Genomic DNA, 13,747 nt, shown 5'->3' on the forward strand with positions numbered 1-13,747 from the left:
TTCTAATTTTGGTAAATTTGAGTCAATATTATCATTGTGGTGAGATGAAATTATCTCATTACCATCATTAATCACTCACAAATCCCATCTGTATAACATAGGAATTGTAGGTCAGAATCAGAACTCCAGCCTTGAACACTTCTTCCCCTTATTATATTATTATTATGTTCTTGGCAGTAAATGTTGCCAACTGTGTAAGCCGCCCTGAGTCCCCCCGGGTGAGAAGGGCGGGGTATAAATTCTGGAAATAAAATAAATAAATAAATTATTCTGCTAGTCTTCTCCCTTTCATTTCCTTCACTCTGTCTTGTGTACATTAACTTGGATTTGCTTAAATGCTGTTTTTGTGTGTGTATGCATGCATGTGCACACTTACACATGTTTCCAGAGGAGAAAGGCAACAGCAGAAAAATGGACAGGAGAAGAGCCTAGTAGCTATATCTGTATTCATGAGATTAAAGTGACAGAGGATTCTTGTTTTGCAAGACCTATGCATGTGTGGGGTGTGTGTTTGTGTTTAGAAAGACAGCCTGTGGGGGAGAGAGAAAAAGGTAGTGAGATCATCAGTAAGAATATGAATTCAGTTTAAGATGTTGGAAGCATCTCTTGTTGAGAATGGATGCCCATAGGAGGGTCATCTCATACAGAAAAACAATAGCATCATTTCAACTTAGAAATATAACAATAATGCTCTAGAGATATTTCTAAGAATGATTTAAATTCACAAGAATTCACTTTGAGGAAGAGGGAGAAGGAGACCATGCATTTTTTAAAAAAATGTTTGTAAACAATTGTACAAAAGTGTGGTGTGGCTTGTCACTAGTAGTCAGTCTGAATGTTCTCATTTTCTAATATTTTTAGTCAGAGTATGTTATGTATAATTTCAAAAATATATTAGTGTGGGGCACTGATACCCTTCTTGAAAGCTGGGAACCAGTATTTTAAGACATCTGTTGGGGGTGCTTTAAATGTGATTTTCCTGCTTCTTGGCAGGGGGTTGGGCTGGATGGTCCACGAGGTCTCTTACGACTCTATATGATAGAGAAACACAACAGTGCCCATGACCACCCAAATCAGTGAAGATGGGATTGTGTTTAAAAACATAAAATATAACACATTTTGAACAGCAGTAAAAAGATCTGGATTTCTCATTGCAATAATTTAGTACTGTCTCTTTTGAAAGAAGAGAAATTAAGCAAGTAATATGTGTAACTCAAGCCCAGAAGTTTGAGGGAGTTGAAGCTGTTGAAAAGAAAGGAACCTTTAAGTTTGTCAAGTCAGGACAAAGCAATGTCTGCAGCAGTGACTGAGGTGGTAGTTCACAGTAACACTGAACACTGTTTATTTTATTTCATTTTGTCCTTCAGTTCTGATTGTAGTACATCTAGCAATGCCAAAAATTGTTAGGAGGGTTTCACAAAAACACATTGTTTTGAAATGTAGTGGGTTTGCACACACATATGCACACTATTTTCATCATAAAAATGTAGTTTTCACATGTATTTTGAGCAAAGAAATTCCCTGAAACACTTTGGGATGTGTAAATACTGGGCAAAACAATGCCTCTGTTATTCTCCCCTTCTGAGTTCCATGTGTATTGGAAAACCAGTTTTTCATCTGGAAAAAAAATTACAACTATTATTTTTATCCCTAGTTCAGAGGCAGTACAGGGTATAACAGAAGACAGTTCAGTAGAGAAGGTAGGCAGGGTGAATGCAAACAGAAGGTTCAGCACGAAAGCACAGATATGGTCTCCCAAACCATTTATCAATGCAGAAAAGACTGAAGATTAGAAACCTGAGTTCCCACCAGTGGCTCAGCTGTGGGTCCTTTCAGATGCTTAGTCTGCTTGTGAGAAATGCAACAATAATATTCCTTTACTTATAATTTACACTTCAAGAAGGCACTAGTTGTATAGCCATCAATGTAGCCCTTGTCTTTAGTCTCTGAGGCTGGAGAGTAATCCAACCCTCAGTACTGAAGGCCTTGCACACTTCATTCAATACTGATACCCAAGGCCCCTGTATCATACAAGCTAATAGCTCCAAGCTTCAGCAGAATTTTTCCAATATTTTAAAATAAAAACTCTTAAATGCAGTCTTCTCACTTTGATTAAAACTTGGCAATTTACTTTTATCAAAGCTATATTTGCACAATGCTATTATAGTATATATTTGTGTATAAGTCAGCCTCATGTATATATAAATAGTGATATTTGAGACCAAATTTATGGATCTTGATATGACATGTGGGTAAGTCAAGGGTCAGTCAGCAAAGACGGGAAAGTACCAATGCCATCTCAAGGGCCTAGCCACCTCTAGCCACTGCTACCATTTTCCCACCAGAAGCATTTAAAAAAAACCAGAAGCAATACTGTGGCAGAGAAAATAGAGGTGATTGGTGTTTCTTTTAGGTAGTCCCAAAATAGACTAAGCATTCGCTTTTTGCCACTATACTCACAAAATTAGTTGGTTCATTTTTTTTGATAAGAGTTAAGGTGCAATACTCACTTTTAATCATTGATAAGTCAATCCTGCTTTTTATTGATCTTTTGGCTATTTTTTTTTAAAAGTATACAAAGGGTACAGGATAAGTCTTTCCTCAGTACTGAAACAATTACATGCATATTTAAACTTCATGTGGAATAAAACCTTAGTGGTGTTCAATGCCTGTAAACTCTGGTGGAGCAACACTGTTAGAATATAATGACATTTCAGGAATCTTGTACAGCTCCTCTTTTCAAAGTGCCATGTTATGCTTCATGCTCATAGGACATTGCTTATTACCAAGCCTTATCTGCTGAACAGTTGCAGACAGAAGCTTCCAAGATTCAGCCCAGCACCTCATCCACTCAGGAGTCCTGTGAACCAGGATTAGAGTCAGGCACCAGTACTAAGCTAGATGATTTGCAGCGTTCTTGGGAAACACTGAAAAATGTGGTAAGACATTAAGGATGTTAAAGAGTATAAATGTGGTGTTAAGGAGTTGTGGTTTTGATGATTGTGTCAGGGAACATATTTTGTAAAGATGTGTATTGCCTTAAAAATCTGAAAACTGGTGTAGGCAAGATTCTGTACAGGAAGTTGATTAACATAACAAAATTCAACCTAATCCCAGAAACTGTATAATATCTTTAAGCAGTCAGATCAGATTCAGTGAAGCTACTATCATACATACTGATGGCAAACTAGCTTATTAAGATGGCACTCCTTGGCACTATTTGCACACACTGGCAAATGTTGAATGTTACTATTAGATTCCTAATTAACACTGGGGATTTTTAACATATCACAGCTTTACCACGCCAGGTACTCTGGTTTGCAGTCCTTTTCCAGATGCAACTCAAAGTGCTAGATTTGAACCTGAAACCCATTATAATTTGGAATCATAAGAAGGGACATAAGAAGAACTGTGATGGAGCACAACAAAGAATGCCTACCACATCCAGTATTCTGTTCTTGTAGTTTCCAAACTAATCCTTGTAAGAAACCCATGAGCAGACATAAATTAAATAATATAGTCTCTAGCTTATATTTCCAAACAGTTTCTATTGAGACATCTGCTGTGCAAAGGGATATTGTAGCAACTTCATAGACTACTGATTACTACTCACCATCATAGCTATATAATATCACCTCCAACAGGATGCCTCAGAATTCAAAGACATAGCTGTGTTAGTCTGGATCAGTATGCAAAGGGATATTGTAGCTTAGGCCAGACAAAAGTATCAGGTGTCTTATAAGCTTTCCAAGAGGTTTGTTTGGTGCAAATGCCCATGCCAGCTCTTGAATATCTAGGAAATGGGGTTAGTAGTCTGTGGCTCCACTTTCTGGTAACTTCATAATGGAAGCTTCATAAGTTTAACACACACAAGAAACTAAAATACTTAAGATATTAAATGTTAAACTTTTGGCCAATTTCAGTTTTTTAGTAGCTAAGCCCTAAATTCCAAATTTCTAACTGCACATGCAAAAAATGTCATGCTTTCTGGCACTTAGTGATAAAATCTCAGCCAAAATGTATTCTCATTGGAACAGTATAAAAACATTCCGAGTCTGTAGGTGATAACGGGACAATTTTCAAATTGTTGGCAATATAAGTACACATAGAATAATATTTGAACAAACACTGGCTGTGTTCCTCCCATTCCACAAACTTCCAGGCTCAAATGGAAAATAAAGTGATGCTGGAGAATATGTAATATTCTTAAATGAAGGCATCCTTTTCATTTTTTCAATATATGCCATCCACATTTTGCATATTGTCATGATATAGTATCTCAATAAAATTGTATTTGTTTGTTTAATATTAGATTGTCTATGCTCAGTCATAATTTTTCATTTAGATTAGTGAAAAGCAGCGCTCCCTCTATGAAGCTCTTGAACGTCAACAGAAGTACCAAGATTCCCTCCAGTCAATATCCACTAAAATGGAAGCCATTGAAGTGAAATTAAATGAAACTCTTGGAGCTGACAAAAGTCCAGAGAGCCAGATGGCTGAACATCAGGTAAAAGTAAATAGAAAAACATATCTACCTAACAACATGCAGGGGGCACCTCCCAAGGAGCGAGCGCCCCGTGCGTGTTGCTAGGTAGCTTGCTAGCTACCTAGCAACACGCACACCTAGCCAGCCAGCGAGCAGGTGAACAGGGAGGGCCTTTGCGGCCCTCCCCGTTCACCCACTCGGATTGCACGGAGGTTCGGACGAGCGAGGCTCGGACAATTAGGGTTTTACTGTACCAATAAATCTCACTGTTAAATATTCCCAGTTTTAAAAAGCTATAATTTCAGTACAATTAAATAACAGGTGAATAGTCCAAATCCTACTTGTAATAAAATATTATTGTGTTTAATAAAATATCCCTTTTAGACACCATATATGGTTTTCAATCAGTTTTCCTCACTCAATGTCTGTTTTTGCTAGGCTTTGATGGATGAAATTTTGATGCTTCAGGATGAAATCAGTGAGTTACAAACATCATTAGCAGAAGAGCTAGTGTCTGAACCACTGGATACAGATGCAGCTGATCAGCTGGCTTTACAATCCACCCTCACTGTGTTGGCGGAAAGGATGGCCACCATTAAAATGAAGGCTTCAGGAAAACGACAACTGCTAGAGGTATAATAAGGGAGATGGAAGAAAGTGTAAATCTGGGGTGGTTTTTTCCTTTAAATACTTTTCAATTAAGGAGTTGCTTTAATTTCTTTTAAGATTGTGGGCTATTTTTATGTTTCATTTTCCTGTTGTCACAGTACATTATGAGCTTTTCATTACTAGATGAAATGCAAGGCAAGATCAAATGTGTGTGATTCTTCACTTCAATGTTTTTCAGTAGAATTAGTTCTCACGTGTGAGTAGGTCCTGAACAACGCGTTTTAATGAGCCTGTGTAAATCAGTCCATATTATGTTATGTGTGCACATTATGAACATAATAGGTAAGTTTCCTTTTTATTTTCCCAAGGTTTGTGGTTACAATTTTGCATTTATTTGATATGTTCTCAATTGCTGCTATTCATGTCATTATGTTTTACTATCACTCCAGCAATTACCAGTTGAGTATCTTTTGTCCAGAACTACAAAATCCAAAATACTCCAAAATTCAAAATTGTCTGTGTGGGCAACTAAGATAGTGATACCCTTGCTTTCTGATGATTCAATGTACCCAAATTGTGTGTATAAAATTACTCCCAGGATGGGTTTGTAAGGTGTATATGAAACATCAATAAATTTCATGTTTACACCTGGAAACCATCTCCAAAATGTCTATATGTATGTGTGTGCATGTGTGTGTACACACACACACATCTATACATACATACATCCCAGAATCTGGATAAATCCAAAATGCATATCAATTCTGATTCCAAACACTTTGTATAAAGGTACTCAGCCTGTATTACTTTTTGTTAGTTTGCCATGATCACATTCTTCCCAGCATCATAATCATAGCTAATTTTAAAATGTTACTTAATGATACAGTATAATACACTTTTTTGTCCTTTGTCCGGTAGCCTATTTTCTGCTTCTAGTTGCACTACCCACTTAACCAATAATTGTTATCTGTGATTGGACATAGATTTTTGTGTGTTCCCAATCAAATGAATTGCAAATAATGGCCAGATCTTATTACCAGGAGAAACTTAATGAGCAACTAGAAGAACAGCGACAAGAACAAGCTCTGCAAAGATACTGCTCTGAAGCAGATGAACTTGATCACTGGCTCCTGAATACAAAAGCCACAGTAGATGCCACATCTGTTCTTGCTGAAGAACCTATGGATATGGATTCCCAGCTGGTTGACTGTCAGGTGAAATTATCTTCATTTAAACAGTACTCCTTTGCACTTTCAAAAATGTCTCATTATTAAGTTAAGCCTAATGAAGGCCTTATTCTTGCCTGTGGGCATTTCATAGGGCTTACAGTGCTTACATCAATAGTTTTTATATAAGCAAAGCAAGTTACATCTACCTATCTCTACCTGTATGTCTCTTAATTTTTTTCCACAGTCTACATGTAGAGTAAAAAATATCTGAACCAGCCATTACTTAATATTGATACATGGATATTAAACACAATCAAGATCTTTCAATGGGGTAGCCATAGTCAAAAAGTGACCAGAAGGCACATGCACACACACACACACACACACATGTGAATACATACAAAGTGTAGATTAAAGTTACATTTGAAATGAATTACCAAAGCAGCCAATGTGATCTATTTACACAAACAAATTAGAATCAAAGTAGACAAATTACTTTACTTGGTCCTCTCAGTGGTCAATGATGTCTCTTCTATCCCACCCTGGGCTGTCTAATGGTTGGTGCCTTCTTTTGTGACTAGTCATTGGAAGATGAATGTGAATATAATGTGAAAAGGCATGCTAATCATGTTAATACAGTTCCTCTAAGGTCAGATTTGACCCAGAAAGGCATCTGTTGTGAACCCGATTAAGTTATATTAATATAAAATGCCGTGCTTAGCACAGAGTCTATGTACCTCTAATCTTATTTAATACTATGAATTAGCTTACATTCAGTTCCATTGTGTATATGAATACCTCAAATCAGTTTCATCATAGTAAAAAAGGATTTTAATGACTTTAACCCTATAAGATATTTATTTGTGACTTGAAAACACAAATGACTTTCTTTTTCCTTATTTATGTATGATCAGGGAAAATACAGTCTTTAAAATTGCCAGTGTCAAAATATTGCCTACATTTTTGTCATTTGTAAATACCTAGCTACATTTCAAAATAAACATGCAAGAGATTTGCACTTTAAGTCACTCTGTAGATGAAAGAAGATTATGTAGAGGATCTTAGGCCTGTTCGTGCACCAATCAGAAAGATCCACAGTTAGAAGAGAAGCTTATCAATAGAACCAGAGCAATGACAAGAGGGAAGGAAGAGAAGGGCAGGGAAAGGCACCTCCCCTGAATACACAAAGCAGACGTGGGAAAAGAAGACGAAAAGAGCAGCCATAATTGAGTGTGATTTGTTTACTTCCATAACTTGGGGAGTATCACAAATCCTTACAGCTAGCTGCACTAAAGAGATGGCATAGCATTTCAGCAACTGAGCATCACTGAAATGCAAACAAAATGTCTGTCTTACTAACATTATTTTACTTTCCAACAAAGCTGTTTCTTGGTGATCTTTTTTTCTTTAATAAAAAATAAATGTTAGAAGTTTGGGAAATGCAAAATATTAGAAGCCTATTTCTGAGGATACTGCAGAGAGGGCAATAATGCAGATCTGGTTTGTTCTTAACCTGGAAGAGGACGAAGTAGCGCCCTGGAGGATACTTCAAGATGTATGAATTTGCCTCCTTGTTTTTGCTGCTTCAGAACATGCTGGTGGAAATAGAGCAGAAGGTGGTAGCTTTGTCTGAGCTGTCAGTACACAATGAAAACCTCCTCATGGAAGGAAAAGCTCACACCAAGGATGAGGCTGAGCAGCTGGCAGTAAAGCTAAGGACACTCAAGGGAAGCCTTTTGGAGCTGCAGAGAGTCCTCCATGACAAGCAGATCAACATTCAAGTAAGTAGCTCTTCCTAATTGGCTTTCAGGGGAGAGATTTGCTTTGCATTTTCCCCCTTCTTCTCTAATAAGGAGGTTGGGGAAAACTTGGACTGGAGAAAAAGGTTGCCATTGTTATACATCTATCTGCAAGAAATGCTCAGTCAAGCAGAACTGCTCTTCCAAGTTATAATTACTTTCCTCATTTTGCCTTAATTTATCTTCATAAGGTATATGGATGAACCTGAATTCATTCAAGCATTCTCACTTCTTGTAATCTTTTCCATTATCAAATAAGGGATTGGGAAAATTAGAGCTTGGTTTATTTGTACTCCACACAGATTTGTAAATATGGTGGGTCTTTGGGAGTGTTTTAGTGCTATTTTAGACAAGTGTGATATACTACTATTTATAATTGTATAATTAATTATTTCATCATCTACTAAACAGAACAGAATGGGTATTTAAACTGCTTCATAGAATCCAGTTTAAGTTGGGTAAGAGAGTAAGGATCCATGTATTTCATACGGTATTAGAAGATAGTAAGAAAGCTTATTTCATGTGGTGAGATAAGCTATGGAAATCCCTAAGAATTATAGAAAACATGTTTGTGCTAAGTTCTGAATATTATAGATTCAGTTTTTAAATGATATATGAGCTTGTAAAAATTCAGAAGCACAATGAAGTTCATGTTGTATCACTGTTTTCATTCAGTTTTTCCCTGCTATATAAGTCTGGTAACCACTGATTATGAAGTCAACTAATTTTTATATCAAAACTTTGTTTTACTGTGCAGAAGCAGGTGGCATTTAAAAATATCCTGTCATCCCATTTGAAATCTTCTGGAGTTTTTAGCTTGAAAAATGTGTACAACTGAATTTTTAAAAACTTAAATTATATTTGAATATGAATAAAGCAGGATAACCTATATTAATAGACCTCATAGGCATTGTAGCATCAAAATAGATTAGAAAAAATGTGTTTTGTACAAGGAAAGCTCTGAAGCACAAAGAGGCTTAATCAACATTCTCAAGTAAAGGCATTATTAAGTACAACAAAATATTATTTATTTATGTTTGCATCATTATATATATTGTTTATTTATTATTTTAGTAACACTTGTTATATTTTCTATGTAATATACTATTAATTATTGAGAAATTGTATTTGCGGTACTGTGCCATTATCCAGGCAGAGGGTACTAGGGAGCGCTAGAAAGAGAAGGATAGTCCATTTTATGAGGGTGGAGGGTGGGTTGAAGAAGAAAAACCATTTATCCCTGTTTTCCTGTTATTCCCCCCCACCTATGTCCCCATCGTGGAAATAACCCTAGTTTATGACATGGGAAGTGGGGAGGGGGAATAACCAGCAAAAACAGGGGAAATGGTTTTCCTCCTTTAACTCACCCTTCACCCACATAACATAGACTATCCTTCTCTCTCCTGTGCCCCCTAGTGGCCTCCGCCCAGATAATGGAACAGTACCGTCTTTGCTTTAAAGCATTGCTCCAAATGTGTCAGGAATGTTTTTCACTATTTAGCATAGTTTTCAAAAAAAAAATATGTATTTTACTTCAGTTGTTAAAATAGCTTTTTCTGAGAGTAGGAGGTCCAAGTTTGGCACCTTTGGTCTAGATTGAGAAATACTGTGTGCCTAAGTCCACTGAATAGAAAAAAAGAAGGCAAAGGTGGCTCTGAGCTCTTGTACTGAAAACCTGTGTAGTAATTAATATTTGGACCAGAATCCATGTAATTTACTTCACAGACACATCTCTACATAACCCAAAAGCCTATTTCATATCTTTCAAATGTATTTTTTAACCAGATCAAGTTGTATGTATTTTAACCAGATCTTATCCTTTGCCTGTCTTATAGCTGTGCTAAAACTCTATGCATAGCAGCTGAGAGCTTAAGGGTGTGAGTGTTATGGTATAATGCCTTATAGATAAAGTTACCTTGCAGACCCAGAATTACATTTATAGTATGGATTGCAAATCCATTTTAAGAGGTAGGTGGCTTTAAATCTCCAAATGATAATCTTTCTCCCTAAGTTCACAATTTATGTTTATTCATCCTTCCTTTTCTTTTTGTTAAAAGCAGGGAGTTCTACAGGAAAAAGAGGAATGTGAATCAGATCTGGTCACCTCTCAGAGTCCTAGTGTCCAAGAATGGCTGGCACAGGCACGGACAACACGTTCGCAACAACAGCAGAGCAGTCTACAGAGACAGAAAGTGAGTGTGCTATACTTAAATACAGGCCTTGTAGCCCTACTACTAACTTTCCACAACTTTTGAGGCCTTGCATCCATGTGTGTCTAAAATGATGTTCATGTATGCTTATGCTATGCCTGCCAGGTATTCAGACACTGCCCACCTTTGATTTAAAAGGTAAGCATGCCATCATAAAACTCCATTTAAAGATAGTTGTTTTCTGAACCACTGATGAGAGATAAGGAATCAAGGAGATTTTGTTAGTGCAATGAATCTATTTATCCACTTAATAAAAATGCTGTTTATTTTCTAAATTTGAAAGACCTGATTCATATTAGTTCTGGTATTTCATAAGTTCTTTCAGTGGTACTCTGGAAAGAAAACCCAGAAGCTTTCATTTTCCAGTCTTGCTAAAATGTATCCTAACATGTAGTACTTCTAAATACAAAACAGCACCTCCTTTTATTATTTTTAGGAACTAGAGAAAGAGCTAGCAGAGCAAAAGGATATACTTCGCTCAGTGGCAAGTCGTGGGGAAGAAATTCTCACTCAACACTCTGCTCCAGATAACCTTGCTCCAAGGTGCAGTTTCAATAAGTTTCATGCTTGTTTGCCTTTTTTAAAAAGCCTACCTGTGTATTCTCTCGCTTTATTTGATTTGTATGGTTTATTTTGAAGAAAGGCTAAGCATTTACATTTATAATAAGGATCTTAGAATATGTTCAGGTTTCGTCCTCTGAAAGTTATGTTAGCGATTCTGTCATCTTTCTTAAGCAAGATTCAAATATGATGACACATGGAAGGTTAAATGAGGCCTTGTTTAAAAAAATTGTTTGCTTAGAGCATGGGTTTTTCCAGACTCTCGGCCCTTCTACACTGACTGCTAATGTGGGCCCAGTTTTGTATCCTAGACACCGAAGCAGGCCAGCATGGGAGCCACTAGGGGCTACTGCAACTGCCTCAACAGTAGGAGGGAATCCCAACTTCACAGCCATGCCAAACATGGTTCAGTGCTATTAGGCAGCCACCCTAGCACACACACCCCCATCTCCTGTATAATATCTGTCCCCAGCTGAAATATCCATGCCTCCTTGCTCCTGGGTGCTCTGGCTCATGTCAGCTAGAGCGCTGCTTGCTAAGGGGGCTGGGAGGGAGGGCTACCCTCCTCCCCATCAGTATCTGAAGCCAGCCAAAGCACTGAAGAACAAGGTAGAAGGGGTGATATAGGAGGGGGAAGTGCCATCCCATGTCCCTTGACCACCTGAATCTGCAGAATGCAGGATGGTAATCAAGACAGCTACAGCCAGTTCCAGTTAAGAATTCACCTAACTGTCTTGAGAGCTCTAAAGTCAGGTGAAAGACCAAATCCTGAGTCAGGATTTGGGCTTTTCCCTGACTTAGTTTAACTCAGGGCAAGGGGTTTGAGCTAGACTAGTAGTGTGTTCTAAAGATTCTTATTTAAGCAAAGCTTGTGATGAACACAATACATTGAAAATCGAAGCGTAATTTCTACAAGGTTAGATGCAAGTAAAATTAAATTATTATGTGATGCATCAGATCCACCAATCTATGTTTTGTATTTGTGGTGAGTTTTCCTAATTTTTATAAGTGTTTCAAAACATATTCAGAGAAGAATATGTCGTTGCTAGTAAGCTTAGTATCAGCTACCAAAACAGTCAGAGAGCAGTACTGTCATATGAGAAAACATCATCAAGCAAAAGAAAAGAGAAAATCTATTAATTTCTCTTTCTCATGCATTTTAATATTTTAAACCTCAACTTCTTTTCATCCCAATTGTGCAATCTGAGAATTAAAAATTGGAAGAAAAATTCTGCTACATTTTCACTTCCCAAATTCATTACATTCATCTGTTTACCAGTAAGAAGAGGACTGTGTTCTGCCTGACTGCTATATAAGAGCCAAAGTTGAGGAGTATCATCCAGGGGTGGGAAATTCCTTACACAATCCATTACTAAATTGGCAAATACACAGGAAATCAAACACAGACTTTTAGAAACCAAGTACTTAAAGCTCTAGTCCTGAAGGGACAAATACATTTTCCCCTATATTTGAATTTATTTGATCTCAAGTTCTTCCCATTCCAGATATGACAGGATTTGCAGATTGGGGTAAAACGGAACTGAATCAAAATTCTTGTCCACCTGTAATCTATGAAGATTTACATAATCCCGTTGGCTAATGAATTTGAATCCCTGCTCAGCCATGTAAACTCACTGGATGACCTTCGAGGAAGGCAAAGGCAAATCCCCCCTAAACAAATCCTGCCAAAAAACGCATCCCATGATAGGTTTGCTTTAGCCCGCATAAATTGGATATGACTTGAAGGAACATAACAAAAACATTGAAGATTTCCCTTCTCCTCATAAGGTAACAACAACCAAGATTCAGCTATTGTTAGGTATAATTTCAGTATGCTCAATCCTCCTGTCCTTTGGCTAGGCACTCCTTCCCACAGTCATTCAGTGACCAAGGTTGCCAAGCAGCAGCTGGCTCTGTTTTTGCATCCAACACCAGAAAGAAGACATCATTCTGTCTTACCTCTAGAAGGTTCTGGAGGGTACCAGCTCCTTTCTGAAGCAGCTCCCACTTCCTTCCTGTCTTTCCTTGCTGCTGAATAGACATTAGGGAAGCGCTCCTAGTCTGAAGACAGGTTGGTGGTTCAGATAGTAAATTGTTGCAGATTCAGGCACTGAATTCCTCCATCCACCATGATCTAGGAAGTACATATATATGTGTCTGTAACTTACACTTTCTTATGTCAACTGACATGATATTAGCCATCATTGTGAACAGCAGAACCTAAATATTTCTACCTCTGTTATTTCTATTTGTTGGTTTTTTCCTTCACAGCAAAAAGTCAGATGTATTAACACCTGAGCTAGGCTTAGAAGGAGAGAAGGCATCCACTGAAAATCAAATGAAATTGAAATGGGAAAGCCTTCATCAGGAATTTACTATTAAGCACAAACTTCTACAAAATGCACTGGAACAAGAAGAGGAGCAGCCAGTAAGCACCCTTTCAAAAAACATATTTGATGGTCTATATGCAGTAAATGAAATTTTGAATGAATATGTTCAGTAATGTCTTTTCTTCAGAATTCCATTTAGAAAAAGTAGTCTTGCCCAGAACTTTGTAAAAAGAATATAAGAGCCTTCTATTGATTTCATTTAGACATGCCAGAAAAATAAATATTGTAATCACTGCTTTTTCCCCTTGACAGCTCTACAGTAGACCAAACAGACTTATGTCTGCTCTGCCATTGTATAAACAAGAGGGACAGGCTCAAGATAAAACATCATTTACTTCTTTGTTGGTTGGTCTGGATGAGGCCTTTGAGGATGTTTCTTCACAGGTAGAATATTTTATAACATTCTTTAAAAAAACATATGATTTGATTTTGAAATAATCTGCCAAACTAATTGTTTACTTGATGTTAAGGGCCCTCCCATGGCTCAATCACAAAAATCCAAGGTGGGCAATTTGTGTCACTT

General features: G+C 37.3%; 1 protein-coding gene across 19 annotated transcripts in view; it reads left to right on the forward strand.

Annotated features, from left to right (window-relative positions):
- syne1 (spectrin repeat containing nuclear envelope protein 1) overlaps window positions 1-13,747 on the forward strand; it is a 371,674-nt gene that overhangs the window by 256,727 nt on the left and 101,200 nt on the right. For 13 of the 19 annotated variants that reach the window (XM_062977242.1, XM_062977181.1, XM_062977206.1 and 10 more), the window contains 9 exons: window positions 2,772-2,939; window positions 4,346-4,507; window positions 4,925-5,119; window positions 6,136-6,309; window positions 7,854-8,045; window positions 10,121-10,255; window positions 10,710-10,816; window positions 13,106-13,262; window positions 13,477-13,608. In XM_062977242.1, coding sequence (XP_062833312.1) covers window positions 2,772-2,939; window positions 4,346-4,507; window positions 4,925-5,119; window positions 6,136-6,309; window positions 7,854-8,045; window positions 10,121-10,255; window positions 10,710-10,816; window positions 13,106-13,262; window positions 13,477-13,608 — 1,422 coding nt within the window. The remainder of the gene's footprint in view (window positions 1-2,771; window positions 2,940-4,345; window positions 4,508-4,924; window positions 5,120-6,135; window positions 6,310-7,853; window positions 8,046-10,120; window positions 10,256-10,709; window positions 10,817-13,105; window positions 13,263-13,476; window positions 13,609-13,747) is intronic. The other 6 variants (XM_062977194.1, XM_062977214.1, XM_062977259.1 and 3 more) reach the window with 3 other exon arrangements.

Source organism: Anolis carolinensis, chromosome 1 (assembly GCF_035594765.1).
Source record: "Anolis carolinensis isolate JA03-04 chromosome 1, rAnoCar3.1.pri, whole genome shotgun sequence".
In the NCBI taxonomy this organism is placed as follows: domain Eukaryota; kingdom Metazoa; phylum Chordata; class Lepidosauria; order Squamata; family Dactyloidae; genus Anolis; species Anolis carolinensis.